This window comes from Arachis ipaensis, chromosome B09 (genome assembly GCF_000816755.2).
Source record: "Arachis ipaensis cultivar K30076 chromosome B09, Araip1.1, whole genome shotgun sequence".
Classification (NCBI taxonomy): domain Eukaryota; kingdom Viridiplantae; phylum Streptophyta; class Magnoliopsida; order Fabales; family Fabaceae; genus Arachis; species Arachis ipaensis.
This window is the reverse complement of record NC_029793.2, coordinates 4,478,574-4,502,778: the sequence shown is the minus strand read 5'-3', so window position 1 is coordinate 4,502,778 and position 24,205 is coordinate 4,478,574. Positions and strand designations below refer to the sequence as shown.

Genomic DNA, 24,205 nt, shown 5'->3' with positions numbered 1-24,205 from the left:
ATGAAGTATTTCTGAGGTTCAAACAAGAGGTGGAGAATGAAGCAAATTGTAAAATAAAGACAGTGAGGAGTGATAATGGTGGTGAGTATACCTCAAAAAGGTTCAAAGCCATCTATGAGGACTCTGGCATAAAGCAGCAGTTTACAGTTCCTTACACTCCCCAACAAAATGGGGTGAGTGAAAGGAAAAATGGAAGCATTGTGGAGATGGGAAGATGTATGCTACAAGGCAAACAACTACCCAAGAGCTTCTGGGCAGAAGCAGTAAATACTACTGTCTTCTTGTTGAATAGGTTACCAACCAAAGCTCTCAACAAGCAGACATCATTCGAGGCATGGCACGGATACAAACCAAAGGTTAGTGGACTAAGAACATTTGGTTGTCTATGCTATTACTTGACTCCTTCAGTCAGTAGAGACAAGCTTGATCATAGAGGTGAGGCTGGTATCTTTGTAGGGTATAGTTCTCAGTCTAAAGCCTATAGAGTGTATTGTCCTGATGCACAAAAGATTACTGTGAGTAGAGATGTGATTTTTTGTGAAGATAAAAATTGGGAGAGGGCAGTATTTGAAAAGAAAATGGCTGACAATATTGTAGTTGAAGCTAATGTGCAGAATGAGGATGAGTTAAATGAGGAAGCAGACCTACAGAATGAGTGTGAGCTGATTGAAGATGAATTGATTGATAGTTTTCCTATGCGAGGTACAAGACCACTGGCAGAGGTCTATGCCAGATGTAATGTGGCTCTCCTAGAACCAGGAACAGTTGAGGAAGCAAAAGGAAGTGTGGAGTGGGCCTCAGCTATGAAAGAAGAACTGAGCATGATCAACAAGAACAACACATGGCAACTTGTGTCTAAGCCTGATCACAAGAAGACTATAGGTGTCAAATGGGTTTTTAAGACAAAATTGAACCCAAATGGCACTGTGAACAAGTATAAAGCCAGGTTGGTTGTGAAGGGATATGCTCAAGTGAGTGGGGTGGACTACTCTGAAACTTTTGCTCCGGTTGCTCGCATGGATACCATCAGATTGCTACTAGCTGTTGCTGCACAGAAAAGGTGGACCATCTATCAGCTGGATGTGAAATCAGCTTTCCTAAATGGTGACCTATCTGAGGACATCTATGTAGACCAACCAGAAGGATTTGTTGTTAAAGGCCATGAAGACAAAGTGTATAAGCTAAGGAAAGCCTTGTATGGGCTGAAACAAGCTCCCAGGGCTTGGTATAGCAAAATTGATTGTTATCTGCATCAGCTTGGGTTCCAGAAGAGTCTAAGTGAAGTCACTCTGTACTACAAACAGAGTGAGAGAGGCCTTGTGGTGGTGTCTATCTATGTCGATGATCTGCTTGTTACAGGAGAGAAGGAGAGTGAGATAGTGAAGCTGAAGGTAGGACTGATGAAGCAGTTTGAGATGACAGATTTGGGGAGAATGTCTTACTTTCTTGGCATGGAGATTCAGCAAAAAGAAGGTGAGATATTCATCTGTCAGAGAAAGTACATCAGAGAGGTCCTAAAGAGGTTTGAAATGGGAGAATGCAAGACAGTCACTACTCCTGTTAATCAGAAAGAGAAGTTAAGCAAGAGTAATGTGCAGGATTCTGAGCATGAGAATGAGTACAGAAGTCTAGTAGGCTGTCTAATGTATTTAACAGCTACTAGGCCTGACATTCAGTATGCAGTGAGTATTCTATCGAGGTTCCTTCATTGTGCAGCTAAGGAACATCTTACTGCAGCAAAAAGGGTGTTGAGATATCTAAAGGGGACTCAAAGTTATGGTGTGAAATTCAAAGCAGTTCCTGAGATGAAGCTGGTTGGTTTTGTAGATAGTGACTGGGGTGGTTCGGTGGAAGACATGAAAAGCACAACGGGTTTCTGTTTTTCACTTGGATCAGGTTGTTTTTCCTGGAGCTCAAAGAAGCAGGAAGTTGTAGCACAGTCTACAGCTGAAGCTGAATTTGTGGCTGCAACTGCAGCTGCAAAGCATGCAGTATGGCTCAGGAAGTTACTCTGTAATTTGGGGCTACAAGAGAAAAGATCAACTGTGTTGTATGTGGACAATCAAGCTGCAATTGTAATTGCTCAAAATCCAGTCTTTCATGGCAAGACTAAACACTTCAAGCTGAGATTTTATTATCTGCGTAAAGCACAACAGGAGGAAGAGGTGGAGCTGAAGTATTGCAAGACAGATAATCAGATAGCTGATGTCTTCACCAAGCCTCTTGCTGTTAGTCGATTTAGTCAATTGATTCATGAAGTTGGAATGTGTCCAGGTCTCTAATCCAAGGAGGAGAAATGTTAGATAATATATTAGGACCTGATATTTATTTATTTCTGTTTTATGCTTATGTGTATGATTCAGTTAATAGGGTCAAAGTCATTAGTGGCCTCAGAGGCAAGTTAATCTTTTTTGTTCAGATAGTTTCTATTTTTAAGGAAGTGGAGTCCTATTCTTAAGGTAGTGGAGTGAGTGGTTAGTTTTTTTCTCTTTCTGTTATTGTATTTAACAGTTTATTGAATAGTGTCAAATTGTAGTTTTTGCTTCTTCAGTTCTCTAGTGTTCAACTCTTTCTCTCTTTTTCTCTGAACATACAACAATTCGAGTGTGAGTTCTGCAAATTCATTGCAGGACAGTGAGTGAGAGTGTGTGAGGATTGAGTGAAACAACAACAATAATCCGATCAGACAAATTAATCCATGTAAAAAGTAACCAAAGCTTCAACAAATATTTGAACAACACAAGTGACATTGACGCATGAATCTAAGGCAAATCAAGAAGAGAGAATAGAGACGGTGAGAGATTGTATCATATGTAACTGTTGGCTCTTCAGGTAACTTTTAATTGGCATGTTTTGGAGCTCCTTGGTACCCTAGATAATTCCTTGTGGATGCGCTGTTTATACTTTCGGCCAAGACTAGGATCAGCATGGATTTTCATTGTCTCCAAAATAGGTCCTCTCTCTAAAAGATATGCAACAAATGCATGTTCATCTGCAGAGTCTTGATATCCTTTAAATTCAAAAATCTTGAGATGTGATATAACACAATCAGGATCCTTCATTGGCAGTTTCCAACAATTAGGTTCCTCAAGTTCCAATGTGGAAACTTTCTGGCAACAATAAACAAAACTTTTCAAAATATGAAAGCAAGTAATGAATGGAAATAGACACACAGCTAAACTAGAAAAGAGATCATACCTCCCGGTTATGAAGAGTGAGAACTTGAAGCATATTGCAGTTATGAAGCAATTCTATCATAAATCCAGAGTCGAAATATGGAATTTCAAGCTCTAGATTAACTAAACGGGAAAATTCCGGCAACTCAAAAGGGGAAGCACGAAGCAAGCACTGTGTGTAGAAGACAAGAATATAATAAACACAACACATAACTACAATTAAACTTCACCAAAAATTGGAATAAGTGACATGGAGTAAGCCGTTGAATGGACAATGTAATTTCGATAAGAATATTACCTCCATAGTGGAAAGTTTCAAGTCCAACAGTTTGGTTTGGCGGAGTGCCTTGAAAAGCTCAAGCACCCAACCAATCTGCTCTTGGTCTTGATCAATATCAAGATGAGCTTCCACCATGTTGGGATAATCGCTAATTGAAACCTGTAAGCATCTTGCCCATAATGTGATACTTAGGTATTCGAGTAACGGGGTGTTTATCACAAGTTCCTGAATATCATTAAGATCTTCTTCAGTGTCATCAGCCTGTATTAGGGTTAAACGCTTCAACGTACGAGGCATGTGGAGTTCAGCAGTTTCCCATGACTTAGTTGGGAATGCTTCACGTAAAGTGAGCTTGAGATTTTCAAGAGCCCGGCAACTGCATATAACATAGTTCGGGTCCACACAGTCTAGATCCAACTCTAGGTTCTTGAGAGATGGCAATCGAACCCATCCAAATCCTTCGTAAACAACCAAATACATACGACCTCTCAAAACAAGGGACTCGAGTGATGTACTGGTTAATACCTTTTGCGGCAATTTGACTCTTCCATATCCTTTGTGGTGATGGAGAGATAAATCGAGATACAGCTCTTTGAGGTGGGGACCAACAACACTACGTAACCATGTTGTGGAGCTTTTCCTTTTATCTATAGGTATTTCACAGGTGAGGCAAAACTTCTCGACATGGGCAGCCGTGCGCTGAGCGAAAACTGAGTCGACGAAAGCAACAAATCGATGTCTCCCACCGGACAGATAATAAGGACTCTCTTCACTATTGTCTAAATCCAAGACTAGAAGATCCTTCCAGAGGTGGCGCCACCGGCGAGCCAGGACGCTGGTGGCCATGGCGCATCTTGTTGGGAGGAACGAGAGAATATGGAAAAGCAAGAAATCCGGTAAGTTACTGATTATGTCTATTTTTGGGGTTGCTGTTGTTCTTGTTGATTCCTTTCCTGATTTCTTTGGCTTCCGTTTTCCCATTGTCGACACTACTGAAAAATCAAAATGAAAACGAACGAACAAATGAATGAATTGATTCTGCTGGATTTGTTTTTTATTAAAAACCTTTTACATGTATAGCATGAGAGTAACACAACTCAGTTAAATAACTGTACATTCTCAAATGAATGAATGCTAGTGGATCATCGTCAAACAAAAATGAGTGGTTAGACATACCAGAGTTGATGATGACTTCTGAGTTGTGAGTGGGTCTATTAGAGTTAGACCGTTTACTGTGAAATCTTGGGCGGTGGTGTGGTGGTTGCTTGGGTGTCGAGAAGGCCGGTTGCGGAGGTGGTTAGGGGACTGGCTACTTGTATGTGTGTGTCTGTGTGAGAGACTGAGGAGAAGGAGCACAAATTGGACCGTTGTATGATTTTCACTACGTGTCGTGCATGCTTTTCTCCTCACAGCGGTGCCACTCATACCAATATGCCTCTTTCTGTACTGGTACTTGTGTGTGTCTGTGTGAGAGACTGAGGAGAAGGAGCACAAATACCGTTGTGTGATTTTCACCACCTGTCGTGCATGCTTTTCTCTTCACAGCGGTGCCATTTATACCAATGTGTCTCTTTCTGTACCTATTCCTTCCCTCCGAGTTTACCTATTCCTTCCCTCCGAGTTTACTTTCACTTTGAACCCACCTAGTACTCTAGTAGCACCTTTCTCTCTTCTTTTTCTTTAGCCGCTTAACAATTTCTTCTTCTATTTTTATGAAAAAAAAAATTAAATACTAAAAAAAACAAAAATGTAAAAATATTAATGATCTTAAATTTCATATTATAAATTATTTTTTTTATTTTGATTATGTAAGTTTATTTTTTAAATTTTTTATATTTTAGAATTATTATTATTAAAAATTTAAAAATATATATTTAAATAAAATAAATGATATATGATATAGAATTTTTAGGGCAAATTATGTAAATGAAATGGATAGAAGAAATGTTTATGCAAATACAACAATTGAGAATCGTTTACCTTTATGTCCTGTTACTGTTTTATACAATGTGGTAATCTACTAGGTTTTAGTAAAATATACATAAACCATGATAGCTATGGTTTATGAAGAGTACATAATGAACATAAACTTTGGTAACTTACCACGGTTTACTAGAAAGAAAACTCTATATATATACCAAGAAAATCTTATGTGAATGAATAATACTTTATATTAAATTATTAATTTTAGTTACACTTAAAAATAAATAATACTTCAAAAATAACTAAAAAAAATTTAAAAATCTTATTTTAATCAACATATACATAAAATATTATGTGAAGATAAGTAAAACCATATAAGTTAAGACTATTTTTTTTCCTCTTCATCCCTTCTAAAGTATACCTTTTTTTTTTTAGAAAAATCACTTCATTTTTAATTTTTTTTATGTAAACCATATGAATGCAAAAAAAATATATACTCCATTTACTCTCAATTTTTCTTTGACTGTACATTAATCCAGTATAAATAAATATCTTTCATACTACCACAAATTATTAAAAAAGTTATAACCACTTTTCTTATAGTTATCATAAAAATGGAAGAATTTTTGGCATGGTTAATTATGAGTCATTTTTTTCTTGCAATTTTTTAGAGAAAAAAATAAAAGTAATAGATAATTAATTTAATAAATAGAAAAAGATGCAAAGAGATAAAAAAATTAATAAAAGTAGACAAATAGCTGAAAGAAGAAAATGGAATAAGAAAGAAGACGAAGTGATTGGAAGTTATGCGTGAAAGGAAAAAATAATCGCAATATAAATGAAAAAAAAAAAGTTAATTAATAATTTACTTTTTTGACCTTTTTCAAAATAAAAGGATATATCAATTACTCTTTATTAGTAGGGTTAAGATGAGAAAGTACAAATTGGACAACAAACTTCTCTATGCCCTTTATAAATTGTTATAGATATATAGGCTCTCATAAACGGTGGTATTCTACCACGGTTTATGCACAAAATTCTCTCATCCTAAACCGTGGAAGCTTACAGTGAATTATGTTCACCTTCAATTCATAATCCGTGATTTGTTCTCACGGTTTACGTTCACAAGACATCAAGAACAAACCGTTGCATCTTAGCACGGTTTATATATAAGTTGTAAAACGTGATATGATACTACGAATTATATAAAGATGTTTCAGGACATGTAAATAACCAATTTATAAATTTTTTTTTCCATTTATTTCATATAGGTAAATTGTCCAAATTTTTATTATTATTGTTAGAAATTGAATTTAGGAATATATATTTGATTAATAATTAGATTTTGTAAAATATAATATATTTTTGTTCCGGTAATAATATGAGAGTAACACGACACGGGTAATAATATGAGAGTAACACGATACATTCTCAAATGAATGAATGCTAGTCAATCTTCGTCAAACAAAAATGAGTGGTTAGGCATACCAACGGTTTCGAAGCAGATAATGATTTCTGAGTTGTGAGTGGGTCTGTTACTGTGGAATCTTGGGCGGTGGCGTGTTGGCTGCTTGGGTGTCGAGAAGGCCGGTCGCAGAGGTTGTTAGGGGACTGGCCACTTGTGCGTGTCTGTGTGAGAGACTGAGAGGAGAAGGGGCACATTGGACCGTTGTGTAATTTCTATCAATATGCCTCTTCTTGTAAACTTCTTGTAAACTTTTGATTAATGATTAGGTTTTGTAAAATATAATATATTTGTGTTCTGGTAATAATTATTTATTTATTGTTAAATTTTTAATTGATAAAAATATATTATTGTAGTTGAGATTTTAATAAAATAGAACATTATTAGTTAAATAAGAATTAGATTTATTTATTAGTTATTATTAATAGTAAGTTAGTATTTATTATTAGTGATATAGGAATTATTATCCAATTATTATTACTCGAGAGTTTAGTAAATTGGATTTAGTAAAATTATTTGTTTAAATTGGATTTAATAAAATTATGTATGATAGCTGTGTGATTTTAATTAATATGTCTTCAGTAGTTAATTGTGAAAATTTTTTAATAATAATAGTTAATTAATTTGGTAGGTTAACTATATTTATGCATACATGGTAATTACTAAATTAGCTAATTAATAAAAAGTTTAGCATGAATTTAATAAATTATTTATTCTAATTAGAAAATTATTAACTTTTAGTAGTAAAATAGTAATTATTAATGATTTTACTAGTAATTTGCTATCTTTTTGTAGAGTTCACAGAATTTGATATGTAATCACCCACTGCCTCCAGATCGGTACAATCATAGTGTGAAAGAGTATTTACGATTTACTGATTTTTATCATGTTTCCCAAATTGGAATAGTTTAATGTCAGAAAATATTGGTAAATGCTCTAGTCGAAAGGTGACATCCAGACACACATACCTTTCACCTTCCGGTTAGTGAGTGTGCTGTGACACTAAAAGATGTGTCTGTTATTCTTAGTCTTCCGACGAACGGTCTTCCAGTCACAGGGATGACTATGAGTAGTTTTGAAGCTTTATAGGTGGAGTGTTTGCACCAATTTGGGGTTGCACCGAGAAAGTCAGACTGTAGAGGAGGCTTCATAAAACTGACGTGGCTTCAGGATTTAAAAGAACATTTACAGTTGATTGACGAAAACAACATGTAGATGTACGTGAAGTGTCACACTATGTTGTTATTTGGTACAATCTTGTTTGAAGATAAGTTTGAGGCATCTGTGTACTGAAAGTTTCTGCCTTTGCTTCGTGATTTTGGCAGTACCAGACAGTATAGTTGGGGATCGGCATGCCTAGCACACCTGTACAGGGCATTATGCAGTGCATCTCGTTTTGACTGTAAGGAAATCGATGGTCCACTAACACTTTTGCTAGCTTGGGCTTGGATCCGTCTACCATATCTTGCGTCAGTTCCTAGAAAATTCCGCAGTTTTCCGCTTGCAAACAGGTAACATTATAGACTTGCATCGTATCTTCATATTTAGAATCCAATTGTGTTAATGAAATAAATCTTATTAGGTGGCGTAACTGGGAGCGTGGAGACCGACGCTATAGATATCTTACTCTTGCTCACTTTTTAGAAAGGCCTTGGATAATCTTCAGGAATACAGGTGTGTTTTTATTAAAGAAGTATTTGTTTCGGGATTAGTGTTATTATTATTTAGATTGTAATTATTTGTTTCTTTTAATGTGTATAGCAGTTTGTGTGGGTTGTTTATGGTGTTGATCGCGTTGATCCAGACATAATTCATGCAGACATCTACATGCACTCAGTTGTGTGGAGCGCTATGGTACCGTTGGTATCTTTTGAATGCATTGAGTGGCATACAACCGATAGGTTTAGGCGACAGTTTGGTTTCGTTCCCATGGCAAATTCACCACGGCAAATAGGATAGTAATCTTTCATCGCCATAATAACAGCTTCCCTGAAACTAAATTTCATTCCCACGGCAAATTCACTATCTGCAACAATAGAAATTTCTACCACGACGACAACCATACCATAAATATTTAATACACAAATATTTAATAACTGAAACTAAAAGTAAATCAATACTCACTACATCAATATTAATATAAATAAACTTTACATCAAGGTATTATTATCTCAATTTTAACAAAATAAAAACATAAACACATAAATAAATACTAATTAATATTTAACTAACTTAATGACTAACTAAAAATATTATTAACTAAATAAACACATAAACAAATGCTAATTAGATATATTATCACATGTCACGTAATTATTTAGTCCATCGATTAACATAAATTATTACAAAATTCTAATCCTTCATATAAATATAGGCAATTACGTACTTGCATTCATATATTCTGAAAAATCCGGAGCATGCATGACTTTCAAATCCAAAACTCGCATGAAAGATGGCTCCTCAAAGTCTCAAACAGATGTTCGTTTGCGAGTGCATTTGCCATGTCCGTCACATTTGGTGCCATAGTGCCGTCACATTGATCTTCGTCTCCGTCTGGACCAACAATTTCGTAATTGCTTTCAAACTCTTCCTCACTGTCACTGTTGTAATCTTCCCGTTCAATATTTCGGTCGGCTTCAAATTGTTCGAATTCAATATACAACTCAATGAATGATATCTGAGTGGGACTTTCAATGTACATTGAAAACATCTATTGCATGCTCGCTTCAAGGGGTGTTTGCTATTTGGCGGTCCCAATTTTCCAGCCCGACCCGCCTTTTTTGGCGGGTTACGTGGGCCGGCCCGGCGGGTTTAGGCCCGTTTGCCACCCCTACTGTCGCTTCATTAGTTGTTTGAAATTGAACGAATCCACCAAATACCGGTATGGAATATCTGTATAAAATATATGATATTTTCCTTGACAACCCATAATCTATCTTCTCACAAATCACATCTTTTAGTTTTTCGAATGAGATTGTGAATAGAATAACAATATCTAAGATTTTCACAAATAAATTTTACTCCTTCAAATATTTGTAATAAAATCTGACCGAAGTAATATACTTTTAGTAGGACTTTATCATCCATCTTTCTCACTTACATTGGAATAAGAACTTCACTATCAAATTTTTTTACTTGATACGAAAGAATAGAGATAGAGGAGTTGAGAGAGGAAGAAGAAGAACAACAACGAGAGATCTCATAACTCGAATACGAGTTACACACACTTTTATATATATATATATATATAACAAATCGGACTCATCGATTACTATTGACAAATTTAAATAAAATATATAATAATTAATCGGATGGTTCGATTTGATTTTTGCAAAATAAAAAAAATTAAACCTATATGAAAATCGGACGGTCTAATTAGCTTGCCAAAATTCAAATTCTCCCTCCAACACAAATTGGACCGTCCTATTGGTTGGGCTAAATTTTTTTAACAAAAAAATCGGACAGTTTGATTTCTTCTCCCATGTTTTAGAAAAGGATGTCCCATATCCATGTCTAGTACCCTTATTTTCCATATGCAGGGATAACACACACAATCCTAGCATATCTAAAAAAATGAACTCCCAACCCCCGGTGATGTTTAAATTCGAATCAATTCAAATAAAACCTCATCTAATTGGATTAAATCTAAATTTGAAAATCAACCAAAATTGTGCTTACCAATTAGACTGAATTTTATTTTTGGTAAATTTTATTTATTGGATTTAATTTTGAATCGGGAATGGATTCTCTCGATTTTTTTGAATAATTGAGGAAGTAAAATATAATCTCTTATTATTAATTTTATAAGTGAGACTAAAAAAAATTAAAAAAAAATAGAGATTACATTTTATTCTCTCAATTATTAAAAAAGTTGATAGGATTTATTTTCATTTTGAATCTATTTCTCAATTCAATTTCATATTTTCATTCAATTAGTATAATTATTATTTTATAATACTACACATACAAATATTTTTATAATTAAGTCTAATTAAGTTGACATAAATTTTACAAAAAACTAATGCATGTATGCATCACGCTTTTCTTTTTCTTTATCCTTTTTCAACAAATTTTTTTTTGCATATAATACAAAAAATTTGTTGCAAATATATCTTTTGGTTGTGTGAATTAGTGTTATAAACATGTGATCCTTTTGTTAGTTCGATTTCAATATTTTAAATAGGTAGTCCTTAAAAAAATTTTATGTTATATACCAAAATTTTTACATTATACTAATTTTGTTAGTTGAATTTTAATATTCTTGACATATAGTCTTTTAAAAATTTTGGTATTATATACAAAAATTTCTGTTTTATGTACTAAAATTTTTTTGCTCAATAATTTCGTTAAATATATTAGGAGAAAAAAATAAACAAAAAAAGAAAAAGCCGACATTATTAAAAAGAACCACAGAAAAAAAGACAATAATGATATAGAGAAGAAAAAGAAAAAGAATATAACAATGACGATAATAAATTATATTTTTTATTTATTACATATTTTTATCTTATTTACGTATTATATTAATTTATAAATATTTTATAAAAAATACCTATTATACATATAAGCGTTTTTGGCTTACAAGTCATACAAGTTGGGTCAAACCCAACAAAAAGGACATTCACCCATATCAGTGTATTAACACGCGCTACTTAACGGTTTTTATAGTGCACTCACTCACCATTATGAAAAACGCTTCTTCTTCTTACTCGAACGAAACCACAACTGTCGTTTTTTTTTTTCGCGTTCCTTCTCCTCCTCCTCCTCTTCCTTTTTCTTCTCCTTCTTCTTTGCGTTTTTCCTCCTTTTTCTTCGCGTATTTCATCTTCATCGTCGTTTTTTACAAATTATACCTTTTAAACGAGATAAATGTTTAAACTGGACACTTTGCTGAGTTGCCGTGTCTGCGTGTCGGACACAATACTCACCGACACTCGTCCGACACGCGTGTCTGTTGTATCCAAATCGTGTCTCAATAAAAAATAAAAAATTCTTCTCCAGACACACTTGGACACACTTAAATATCATCACGTGTCAATGGACGGTCTTATTCTTAATATATATTTTTAAAATAAATTTAGATATAGTATATATTATTATTTATTAAAACAAAAATATTTTAAATACTTGATATAATTAAAATAAGACATTAAAAATAATTTAAAAAATTAATTTATATTTTAATATCAATAAAATATTAAAATATCATTACGATTTATCTAAAAAATACTTTATATTTTATATGTATGCGTATCTCCGTGTCATGTAAGATTTTAAAATTCGCGTGTCGGCGTGTTCCGTGTCGTGTCGTGTCCCGTGTCAGTGTCATGTCCGTGCATCATAGATCTAAAGGCTCTGCAAACAATCATGCAAAATGCTGACGACAAAAATGATCTTTTGCCAAATATGAAAAACATTTGTCAAATTCATGTATATGTCTCAGATTACTGGTCTGCTACTGCAGGTTAAAATTTTTAGCTATTTTTTTTCATTTGAGTCCTTGAAGAATAATGTACCTAGACGGCTAGACATAGATTTTATAAGGTTTAATCATTTTTACATCATTATAATTACGATATCGAATAGGTCAACAGCAGAAAATCAAATTTAACTATTTAACTATCATTTCGGTCAAAACAAGCAACTATACTTATCCTTGTAACATCGTTAATCACTTTGTATATAGCAACCAGCTTAGAGCTTTGTACAATTATTAGTAGTATATATATGAACGTACCTAGCAGATATTGCTCAGAAGTAGACATGGAGTGGCAAATAAAATTGGAAGATCAATCTTCAAAGGGAGAAAACAAGACAACTTCAACAACTTTGACCTATTGTATTCAAAACACCGAGAAGGCAAAAATAGATTGAAAACCAGTAAAGGAGAGAACTATTTTGATTGAGTAGCACGACCAAAAACTTATTTATATAACAAGAGGAAAAATACATATTCATATGATAAATCTTCATAATATCTCCTCAGTCAAATTAAAGCATATGTGCAGACAACATTCTTCTAACCTCAAAAACATGATGACATTGCAAAGCAATCACTCAAGACTAGAGTCTTCAAATATTTCCACTAAAGCAAAAGGGCTGCTACCCAGGCAATTAAAATTTTAAAATGGCCTTCAAATCATATCAGAAGTATCTCCATTACAAAGGCAACAAACACGATTGGCAAAAGCCTAGTCAATTGTAATATAAAATTCTTCCTTCAACCATTACCTAAATTCAACTCAGTTAGATGTACACTTTTGGCAAACCATGATATTGGCCTTATATTGAATATTTTATATGGCAACAAAGATGATAAGATAAAAAAAATGAAAAACATTAAACAACAACCCCTCTGTTTCCTTTAATCCATCAAGTTTAAGGCTAACATCAATACTCAATTAATAAACATAAAAAATGCTATGTGTTTTCTACTTTTCTTACATAACAGCTGAAAGAGTGATTTTCTATTGAGATGTTGATATTTGAGGAACCTAGGTGCACATAAAATGGACCAGAGATGCAGTTTTTCACAAATAACTTGAAAAGTGCTCATACCTTCAATCTACAAATTGAAAGAACTTTGAGCATAGGACAGTTATGAAGCAATTTTATCAGCAATTCCGAGTCAACATGTGGAATTTCAAGGTCTAAATTACGTAAACAAGAAAATTCTGGAAAATCCAAAGTCGCAGCTGGAGTACGAAGCAAGCACTGTATACAGAAGATAACAAGATAGTAAATATAACACTTGAAACATAACATAATTCATCAAAATTGGAATAAAAAGTTACATCAAACATTATGTTCAATGGACAACGGAATTGCCAGAAGAATATTACCACTGTAGTGGAAAGTTTCAAGGCCAACAATTTTGTTTTTCTGAGTGCCTGGAGAAGCTCAAGTACCCAACCAACAGTCTTATCTTCTTGATCAATATCAACGTGAGCTTCTAACATATTGGGAAAATTGCCAAGCGTTACCCGTAAGCAAAAGTGCATAAATTGATATTCAGATATTCAAGAAATGGGGTGTCTATCTCAAGATGCTCAGTATCATTAAACCCCAGCAGGATAGGATGACGATGATTCTCTTTAAAGGTTAAACTCTTCAAGGAATGAGGCATATGGATAAAAGGTTTGTCAATATCTTCAACTGGAAATAAGTACAGTGAGCTTCAGATTTTCAAGAACTGGACAATCAGATAAAATGTCATCGAGGTTAACAAATGATATATCCAACTCTAGGTTCTTGAGGGATGGCAAATGGACATTTGGAATATAATATAAAGAAATAAAACGTCTTAAAACAAGGGATTCAAGGGAAGCACAATTCAATATCCATTCAAACAACTCGAAATTAGCATATCCAACGCATGAGCAGTAACTAGTAAGAATATTGCAATAAATTTTCATGAAATTTATCACTTTTATTAATTTGGTTTCTCATATTCTAATTTTATTATAGTGATTGTCAAAATTGAGCTTTAGGCACCATACTGATCTCTAGATCCCTTTCCGATGCTGAGTCGGCAGACACAGTGATGATGTGGCACTCCCTTGCTTCGCTGAACTAATGTGGCACACTTATTCGTCTTCTCCACTTCCACTAGTTGAATAGGTATTTATTTTATGGTTTTGTGCAATGCAGATTGCATCATACTATGGTTGGCCAGTATCTACTACACATTGCATTGCGGGAGCAATGGTGGGGTTTGGTGTAGCCTATTGAATGTAGACATATTGAAAAGCTTCAAGTAGTTGAGGATTCAGGTGAACAATGAAACATGAAATTTTAAAAGAGATTTAGTGTTCACAGTTTATTAGGCACACCACAAGAAAACATAAAGTTCTACAGAAAGCAAAGGTCAGAGTCTGTACCATCAGCATATACTGATTAGTCAGTCAACTGTAAGTTGGCATTTGTTGGAGCCCCTCGGTACTATAGACAATTCCTTGAAAATATGATCTTTGATCTTTTCCCCATAACTGGTATAAGTATGAATCATCATTCTCATTAAAACAAGGCCATTTTGTAGAATATATGCAACAAAAGCATGCTCTTCTAGAGAGTCTTCATATCCTCCAAATTCAAAAGTGTTCAAGTGTGATGTAACACAATTAGGAACACTGGTTGGCTGTAACATTGATTTCTGGTTCAAGGGAGGACCATGACCATGAAGTTCATTCTGACAAGAAGGAACAACTATGCTCAAAGGATGCAAGCAAATTACAAATAGACTATAAGGTTGAAAATCATACCTGAATAATGAGAACTTGAAGTTTATGACAACAATGAAGCAAGTCTAGTAGGAATCTAGATTTGAAAGATCCAAAACGAAGTTGCAAATGAAGCAAACAACCAAATTTGGGAAAGTCTATAGGTGGAGCACAAAGCAAGCTCTGTGTGTAAAAAATGTAACAAGATATCATAATTTAACAACGCTATAACAATAAATCCAGGGTGAAATCTGAATAATGATACTAATCATAATAAGCTGCATCTACTTAGCCACATTACCCCGGTTATTGAAGATCCCAACCTTAGTAATTTTGTTTTGCAGACTGCTTTGAGAAGCTCGGGTATCCAACCAATATGCTCATCCTCTTGATGACTCCAAATATCAAGATGTGCTTCCACCATGTTTGGAAAATCAGTAACCGAAAACCGGAGGTAACGACCCCATAACGAGACATGAAGGTACTCAAGAGATGGGGTCTCTATCTCCAAATGCTCAACAACTTCGCCATGATAGTCGTCTTGAAAAGTTAATCTCTTCAATGTACTAATAGGCACACGGACTGTAGGAAATTCAACCCGATCCAGGGTGAGCTTAAGAGTTTCAAGAACAGGACAGCAACCTAAAATCTTGTCTGCATTCACGTATTTGACATCCAACTCTAGGTTCTTGAGGGATGGCAAATGAACAGATTGAAGATCTTCATCTTCGATGGAAATATAACCTTTTAAACAGAGGGACACAAGTGAAGGGCAGGTGAAAATTCCACAAGGGACTCCATAATTCTCAAGAGAATACATCTGAGAGACAAACAGTTCTTGAAGGTAGGGTCCAGTGACAGCATTGATATAAGATCTAAAGTCATCCTCGCAAAGTACCTCACAGGAGAGGCGAAACTTCTTGATGTGGGGAAACCGGGATAGAGCCGCATTGATGAAAGCAATAAAACACTCATCCATTTCCTCTGCTGAACGTTCAGGGGTGCAAAAGGGACCATCATCGAGGTCCAATACTTGAAGCTCTTTCCAAAGGTGGCGCCACCGGCGAGAGAGGATGCTAGTGGCAACAGAATCTCTGGTTGGGAGGAACGAAAGGATGTAGCAGAGAAGCGAGTCCGGCATGGTGCTTATCATATCCATATTAATGGTTGTTGCTGTTTCTAGATTGTCTTCTTCTTCTTCTTCTTCTTCCATTTCCAGTTGCTCCGGAGGTTCAAAATAACTTTACTTCTTCGGAAAGCTTCATACAGGTTAGGCATAGAAAGATGCTGTCCGTTCTTTGTTCAGATCTTATTGTCTTAGACGAAATCAACTGATATAGTAAGATTTTGAAATTGAATTGGTCGATGTTCATGTCGTTGACTTGCAATTGTTCAGCTAACACGGTAAGGCCTCATACACCTTCAATGGTTGATTCGGTCTCTTACTTTCTTAGTTGATTTGTGTATAAAAAGAATATGATAAATTTAATAGACACAAGTTGAGTTTATAATTACATCTAATGGTGATAAATAATTTAACAAAATCATAGTTAAAAAAAAAGTATTTTCAATGAAAAACATAAAAATGTAAAAGATCTAAAATAGAAAAGATTTACACAAACATAAAAGAATATAAAATTTGGAGGGAACAAATGTTATGATAGCTATACAACAGTTAACTATGACGAATATCGTCTTAACAAAAATTTCCTTCACTATACAACTAACAACTAATCATCAGATGACAGGATGAACCTATACAACACTATCTCCTAAACTCTTACTACAATATGAGGCCAGAAAAACAAAAGGGAAAAAGGAGAGCGAGAGAGATTCAAAATAATATTTGTGCATCATAATTCCTATGATTCAATTAAGATGCTTGAAATAAAGAAATTATTAGGTACCAACCACCAGAAGAGAGAGAGAATTATGATTCAATTTATTAGTACTTTTACGGTAAAAAAAAATAGCCTGGTGCACAAACATCCTATATTGACTTAAGGTTTGATTACATATAGAGCCATATGAACATACTTTGGCATGTTGTCGTTGCAGTGTATGAGATTGGTGATGTTCCAGAAATAGTTGGTTGTAAGCGCCATTCTTTTTGGTAAGTTGGAAGCACAAAAGAGAACTAGAAAAGCAAGATTGAAGCGTTGATGAATCAAAATCATGGAGGTGGAAAAGGAGAAATAGCAAAGTTGGAGACTCGAAAAAGAAAATGGAAGTGGGAAAAAGAATAGTAGTATATGAAATTAAACTCAGAGACGGAGAGATTGAAAAAAGGAATACGAACGTCTGAGGACATGGAGAGATATCATAGTGACAGTGGTGAGAAGAAAATGATCGGGATAAAATAGAATTTTTAATGGTGAAAACTCTCGTGCATTGTCTTTATGTGAAGTTGATAGTCAAAAACCGTTAGATGATTTAATAAATTTGACTAAATTATCATCTAATGGTTTTCGATTATCACTTTTACATGAGTTCTCACTATTTTTAATATTTTCTTTTGCTTTGTATTTGTATATTTTAAATCAAACAAAACGCACCCTAAGAACAAGTCTTTAAACCATTCCATTAACGCAAAATATCCAACAAAAGAGTAATGCCAAATCACTCATATTTTTCTTCAACAAAAGAGTAACGCCAAATCTAGTTTTGATATAACAAATACTGCATAATTGTAATGTCAAAGAACTAACTATATTCAGTCCATTTAATGGATTCCATAGCCAAAAAATAAATTTCTCCAACTCACAGAATATCCTTGTGAATGGCTATTTACATATTTTACACTGCACAATAATATATATCAAAGGAGGAAATTATGCTATTCTTAATGCAACAACAACGATTATACTCCTAAATAATTTTCTTTTGCCGAACCTTCACTCAAGTTTAAGTTGGCAAATGCTTGAGCCAATTGGGACAACAGACAATTTTTTGAGAATATGATCTTTTATCTCTTGATCAGTAAAAGTCCTAGTATGAATTGTTACTGTCTTCAAAACAAGTCCTCTTTCTATAACATATGCAATGAATTCATGCTCCTCTTCCAAGTCTTCATAATCTCTAAACTCAATAATGCTCAGGTGTGATACAACACAACTTGGAACACTCACCGGTTGTGTCCAACTGCTAGGTTCAACAGGTTCCCCATACAAGCAACCGTAACTTACCGACTGAAAAGCGAAAACAGGGACAAGATTTCTCAAAGGATGCAACCAAATAACAGCTAGAGAAGAGAAAAAACAAAAATAATGAATTTAATTAAGTAATCATACCTCACATGCATGAATTAAGAGAGCTTCAAGCTTGCAACAACAGTGAAGCAAGTCTATTAGCACTCTGGAGTTGAAAAATTCAAAACCAATTTGCAGCCTAACCAAACAGCAGAATTGGGGAAACTCTAGAGATGGAACACAAATCAAACACTGCACATAAAATTCAATAAGATATTAATTTTAGGTGATACTAACAAGAAGATACCTTCATGTTAAGATGATAATTGAGAATCGTTAGACGGTTTGAGAACCGTTGGACGATCAAACCGTCTAACAGTTCTTAACAATAGCCTTCACACAAAGACAACTTCATGTGAGTAGTCGACTTAGTTTTAACACATAAGCAGTTAAGCACAACGATATCAATTTCATCATTCCTTAAGCATTACCGCGGTTGTTGAAGCTTGCAAGGCAAGAAATTTTGTTCCGCAGACTGCATTGAGAAGCTTGGGCATCCAATCAATATGCATATCATCAAAACAAATATTCAGACATGCTTCAACCAGATTCGGATAAGTCCTAACCGAAATCTGCGAGTAACAAGCTACTAAAGCAATATCAAGGTACTCAAGAGATGGCGTGTGTATCTCAAGATGATCAACCGTCGAATCGCAAGCTTCGCTCTCGAGAGTTAATCTCTTCAAAGAACGAGGCACGTGGATTTCATTTGGATCAATGCCACCGGAATTAAAGAATATAAAGACCTTGAGAGTTTCAAGCGCAGGGCAGAGGGATAAAAGCTTGTCAAGTTCAGTAGAGATTATTTCCAAGTCTAAGTTCTTGAGAGATGGCAACTGAAGAGATTTAAGATTATCAAAAGAAACAATGATATCACCTTTCAAGACGAGTGAGACCAGTGAGGGGCAAGAGAAAACACTGTAAGGTAACGTGTAAAAGGAGCCACTGGTGTTCCAAAGAGAGAGGTACAGTTCTTGGAGGTGAGGCTCGGAAGTAACGGCGTCGATCCAAAATGAGAGGGTACAGGAGTAATTTCGCACCTCACCCTCGAGGCGGAACTTCTGGATGCGACGAACTTGAACCTGGTGTAGAACCTCGTTGACGAAATCAACGAAGCGATCTTCTACGTGGTCTCGTGAAAGTTCAGGGGTGTTAAAGGAGTAACCGTCAAGGTTGAGGACATGGAGGTGCTTCCAGAGGTGGCGCCACCTGCGGGAGAGGACGCTGGTGGCTATGGATGTTCTGGTTGGGAGGAAGGAGAGGATGTGGCAGAGGATCGAGTCCGGTAGGGTGCTGATGCTTGTCGATGTTTCTGACTTGTCGTCTTCTGGCTCCATGTTAGGTGCTGTGGAGTGTCGCCGATGACGGTGGTGGGCTGAGCAGAGAGTGACGATGGAGTGTGTGGTCGGTAACTAACTAAATACGAGTTTAAGAAAGAAAAAAAAAAGTGGCTGATGCTACAGTGCTACTCTACCATTTCCGGAAGGGAAATAGTGCCATAGTGGTGTTAACAAAAAACAAAATTACAATTATACCCACGCATAAAAAAACAATTAGATGCATGAAATATTAGGGGAAAAAAAGAATGATTTTACAAGAGAGAAATGCTAAGAACAAATCCTTTTTATTAATATTAGCCAACATTTTGAACTAAACTTTGATTTTTAACTAAGAAAGTATAGGGAGCCAAATAGAGGTTTAAGGAATATTAGAGATATAACCATTAGTGTTATCTTTTTTTATTAGTATAAGCTTCTGGAATGAATGATATCATGATATGGTATTAGAATTCTAGATCCAAAAGGTCAAGAGTTTGATTCTTGATTCTTGGTAAATCCCAAAATCAACTTAAGCTTTAGGGGATTCTTTTAACTATTAAAATTTAAAAATTAAAACTCACAATTTAATACTTGAAATTTTAGAATATTAATAAAAATAATAAATTTTATTAATTATATACAAATATTTTTTTATAAAATAACATAGACAATAAAAATACTATAAAAATGTAGATATATGAAAAAAAGTGTATGTGAGAATTTTATTTTTATAATTAGCAAAACAGTTTTATTTTTATTTAAAATGAAAAGATAAAAACTCGTCTGCAGTTAGCGCCCGTGTTGAATGCCCTTCGAAAGTAGCTTTGCATCTTTACAAGGGATTTATACAAGCATGCTTTTATAAGTTTTTTCTACTTTAATAATCTTATTGATACTAAATATTTGCAGACCAGCATTAGAAGATCCTCAAATCACATCACATTTGACAACTAAAAAATCAAAGCTATGCCAAATTCAGTCTGCTATATTATGCTGAAAAATTCTACCCTCCAATTACTGATAATTCATGTAACCATTGATGCAAAAGAAGCATATAGTTCAGCAGAGAGCCGAGAGCATACAAAAACAAAGTCCTTATCACAGGTGAATGCTGATCAGTTAGTTTATTTCAACTCGGCCTAGAGCCCTTTGTATTTCAGATAATGTCTCGTTGTCTTAATAATATTTAGCATGAATTCTCATTGTCTTTAAAACAAATCCTCTTTGTAAAATATAGAGAAAACATGGTTCTAAAACAAAATTCAGCGATTTTGAAGACAAAAAAATTTTAGGGAATTGTCGGCCAAAACCATAATAACTAAAATGGTACTTAAATTTGCATGTTCATCTTATAAGTGCTGCACTCTTTATTAATTAAATAAATCTTAACTCTTCATTTATTATTCATTTATTATTTTATATGAATTTTATTATTATAAAGTTTTTTTTTTGAGAATTTAAAATTTAAAACTTAAAATTTAAAATTTAAAATTCAAAATTTTAAAGTTTAAAATATAACATTTAAAATTTATTGTTCAAAGTATAAAATTTAGAATTTAAAATTTAAACTTTAAAATTAAAGGTGAGCATCATTAGCAAATTTCCCCAAGTCTTTCATCAAAAGAAATTCCCCTAAGTCTCAAAGGCAATTAGACTATAGGTTGAAGTGCCTACTTTTGCAAGCCCAAGGGATCATACAAGACAATACAAGTTTAGACAGCTTTCCCATAGAAGAAATCAAGAAAAAGACAAGGAAATACTTTTTGGATGCAAGGCAAAATGAAGGGCATGCAACTGTAAGTCAGCACCCCTTTCATTATTCATTGCAGAATGCAGAGAGGAGATACTTTTTGGATGTTGTTAGCCTTTTGGATAAGCAAGTGCAGGACATGAAGTTAATGACTAATGAAATAAGAAGATTGGAAGGTAATTTGGAAATTTTATATAGTAGGCTTGGACAAAGAATTTCCAATTCTATGAATTCTGAAGGCATTTGCATATGTTTTTTCAGAATACATGTGGTTGGGTCATTGGTGAAATTGTGTGAATATATTCCCTGCTAGAGTGCAACTTTGCATTTATGATACTGATGATTTGGCTTATGGATGATGAACAAGAGAATTAATGAATCATATGGTACTAGGACATTAGTATTTAAACTGGACTTTGAGCTTCATGGCTGTATCAGGAAGTTCATTTTTTCGCTTCTTGAAAATGATGGTGGCTTTGCATGTCAGAAATTCTACATACATACAAGAAAGAGACAAGGAAATACATACATACTTCAACATTATCAAATCCAACCATCAAGAATGGAACTGGTTCTGTTTGCCAATCCCCTTAGATCATACATTCCTACCAAACTATTTAGAAAGACAGGTATTCGAAAAAACAAATAACTGATAGAGCAACAAAGTCCTTACCAAAGGTAAATGCTGATCAGTTAGTGTACTTCAAGTCGGCACATGCTAGAACCCCTTTGTATTTCAGATAATGCCATGTAACGTCGACGTTTTAAGTCTAGGTTATCATATTTAGCATGAATTCTCATTGTCTTTAAAACAAGTCCTTTCTGTAAAATATATGCAGTAAATTCATGCTCCTCTGGAGTGTCTTGATATCCTCGATATTCAACAGTGTTCAAGTGTGATACAATACAGTTAGGAACGCTAAGTGGCTGTGTCCAATCATTGCGTTTATGGGAGTTTCGGTAAGACTTGCGCAAATGATCATCAATGAACTGAAAACAAGGAACAAGTCAAGTCAAAGACGCAAACAAATTGCAAATAGACAAAAAGTTGAAGTGATGGGATCAACCAAACCTCAGATGTATAAATTTTTAGAGTTTGAAGCTTAGGACAATTGCGAAGCAAGTCTATTAGAAGCGTACTGTTGAAACCATAAAAATCAAGTTGCAGCTGAATCAAATTGCAAAAGTCGGGAAGGTTTAGAACTGGTGCACGAATCAAGCACTGCGTGCAAAAGATCATTGGATATTAGTTTCAACACATGACTAAAACCATAATAAATTCATCGTTTGTTAAGCAAATCACCTCGATTGTTGAAACTTGCAGCCACAAGAATTTTGTTTTGCAAAGTGCCCGAAGGAGCTTAGGAACCCAAGCAACATGCCTAGGCTTAACAAAAATATCTAGACATGCTTTCTTGATGTTGGGATAATCACAAACCAAAATCTGTTTGTAACAACCCCATAAACTGATACGTAGGTATTAAAGAGATGGAGTGTTTACCTCAAAAAGCTCAAGTGTCACATTTTCGTAATGTGAATATTGTTCCTGCAAAATGCTAGTAAATTAAAAATCAGAGATTAAGTCATTTGATAAGGTCATATAACATCACAATAATAATAATATCAGTGACCTCAAAGGTTAAACTCTTCAAGGGACGAGGCATGTGGATTGCTTCAGAATCGAAATCAGTGTCATCAGTCCTGAAGTTAAGAGTTTCAAGAACTGGGCAACCAGATAGAAGCACATCGAGGTTCAGATGGTTGATATGCAGCTCTAGGTTCTTGAGGGATGGGAAAATAGTTTTACTGGCAGTGGGATCAGAATAATCCAGCAAAATATTCATATTACCGTCCAAAACGAGCGACACGAGCGACTTGTTATATAAAAGGAAAGCATCCCAGTTATAAATCCGCCCATCGGTCCTCAGAGAGAAATAGAGTTCACTAACGTTTCTGATGAAGTAATCAATCCAATCAAGAAGGTCTCTATACCAATTTCCACCCACCCAGCAAGAGAGGCGGAACTTACGGATGGGGGCCAGAAGCGGCTCAAACTCATAGAGAAGATTAAGAAAGCGCCCTTTTGGCTTTTGCTTCATCATGTGAACGTTCAGGGGTGAAAAGGAAATCATCGTTGAGGTCCAAGACATGGACTTTCTTCCAGAGGTAGCGCCACCTGCGAGAGAGCACGCTGGTGGCCACGGACGTTCTGGTTGGAAGGAATGAGAGGATGTTGCACAGGATTTCATCCGGCAGCCTGCTGATAAGGTCCCTATCAACTGCTGCTTTCATTTGCTTCCGCCGTTTCCCCATTTTGAGGCTGAGGGAGACAGCAGAGGAAGTGGCTAGGGTATTGTGGGATTCAACTATTCAAGTGTGTCAAACATTTGTTTTTGAAACAAAAAAATGGGATAAATATTAAGTACAAACCCTGGATCTGACACGTGTCCCCATCAATTGTTAAAGTGTTCGTTAACAATAATAAAAATCTTCATTCTTTAACACATCATCTGCTCTGTTGACATTTGGAATATTTGTCAGCAAAGTCCTAAAAAATTATCTGCATCTAGTTTGCTTGGGATGTGAAACAAATTCAAAGGCAAGTATATGAGTCAGTAACTTTTGTGATTTGTAGCCATCAAAATAGTTATCAATGATGATTTTAATGGTGTGAAATTTGTGTGAAATTTTATCCAATGGCTCACTTTTTTTTTACTGGTTACATGCTGGCCAGAATTTAACAAAGTTACTGGCCCTAAACTTTTCCATTGCAGAATGGGTTGATCAATGGTTCCTTAAACAACAATCCTTATAACTACGTTTGC

At 34.8% G+C, this 24,205-nt stretch overlaps 4 protein-coding genes across 15 annotated transcripts in view; all 4 read right to left on the bottom strand.

Annotated features, from left to right (window-relative positions):
• On the bottom strand, positions 2,675-7,048 carry LOC107619806 (F-box/FBD/LRR-repeat protein At4g26340-like). Of its 4 annotated transcripts, XM_021112159.1 has the most exons (5): positions 4,629-4,923; positions 3,982-4,448; positions 3,475-3,882; positions 3,199-3,348; positions 2,675-3,110 (listed from the first exon to the last, which is right to left on the bottom strand). In XM_021112159.1, the coding sequence occupies exons 1-5, from the start codon at positions 4,879-4,881 to the stop codon at positions 2,829-2,831; spliced, it is 1,560 nt and encodes a 519-aa protein (XP_020967818.1). In that variant the 5' UTR covers positions 4,882-4,923; the 3' UTR covers positions 2,675-2,828. The 4 variants fall into 4 exon arrangements, with proteins under 4 accessions (XP_020967818.1, XP_016177571.1, XP_020967817.1 ...); XM_016322085.2 differs by lacking the exon at positions 4,629-4,923 and adding an exon at positions 6,868-7,048 and having other exon boundaries at positions 3,475-4,448; XM_021112158.1 differs by having other exon boundaries at positions 3,475-4,448; positions 4,629-4,919.
• On the bottom strand, positions 12,495-17,454 carry LOC107619730 (putative FBD-associated F-box protein At5g56820). Of its 7 annotated transcripts, none has more exons than XM_021111573.1 (6): positions 15,365-17,454; positions 15,106-15,246; positions 14,725-15,032; positions 13,687-14,594; positions 13,403-13,558; positions 12,495-12,678 (listed from the first exon to the last, which is right to left on the bottom strand). In XM_021111573.1, exons 1-3 carry the CDS (start codon positions 16,274-16,276, stop codon positions 14,745-14,747), a joined length of 1,341 nt encoding a protein of 446 aa, XP_020967232.1. In that variant the 5' UTR covers positions 16,277-17,454; the 3' UTR covers positions 12,495-12,678; positions 13,403-13,558; positions 13,687-14,594; positions 14,725-14,744. The 7 variants fall into 7 exon arrangements, with proteins under 7 accessions (XP_020967232.1, XP_020967234.1, XP_020967235.1 ...); XM_021111575.1 differs by lacking the exon at positions 12,495-12,678 and having other exon boundaries at positions 12,868-13,558; positions 13,687-14,036; positions 14,344-14,594; XM_021111576.1 differs by lacking the exon at positions 12,495-12,678 and having other exon boundaries at positions 12,868-13,558; positions 13,687-13,999; positions 14,344-14,594.
• Positions 17,711-20,193, bottom strand: LOC107618089 (F-box/LRR-repeat protein At3g26922-like). Its single transcript, XM_016320026.2, has 3 exons — positions 18,743-20,193; positions 18,354-18,503; positions 17,711-18,251 (listed from the first exon to the last, which is right to left on the bottom strand). Exons 1-3 carry the CDS (start codon positions 19,646-19,648, stop codon positions 17,958-17,960), a joined length of 1,350 nt encoding a protein of 449 aa, XP_016175512.1. The 5' UTR covers positions 19,649-20,193; the 3' UTR covers positions 17,711-17,957.
• LOC107618088 (FBD-associated F-box protein At5g60610-like) overlaps positions 21,884-24,205 on the bottom strand; it is a 6,068-nt gene continuing 3,746 nt past the window's right edge. The window contains exons 1-4 of one of the 3 annotated variants that reach the window (XR_002354132.1): positions 23,012-23,125; positions 22,684-22,936; positions 22,453-22,602; positions 22,248-22,370 (exon numbers count right to left, since the gene is read on the bottom strand). Coding sequence is in view for 1 of the 3 variants with exons in the window: in XM_021111571.1 (XP_020967230.1) it covers positions 22,074-22,370; positions 22,453-22,602 (447 nt within the window). In the remaining 2 variants the exon portion in view is untranslated. Of the gene's footprint in view, positions 22,371-22,452; positions 22,603-22,683; positions 23,412-24,205 lie in introns of those variants that run through there. The other 2 variants (XR_002354131.1, XM_021111571.1) reach the window with 2 other exon arrangements.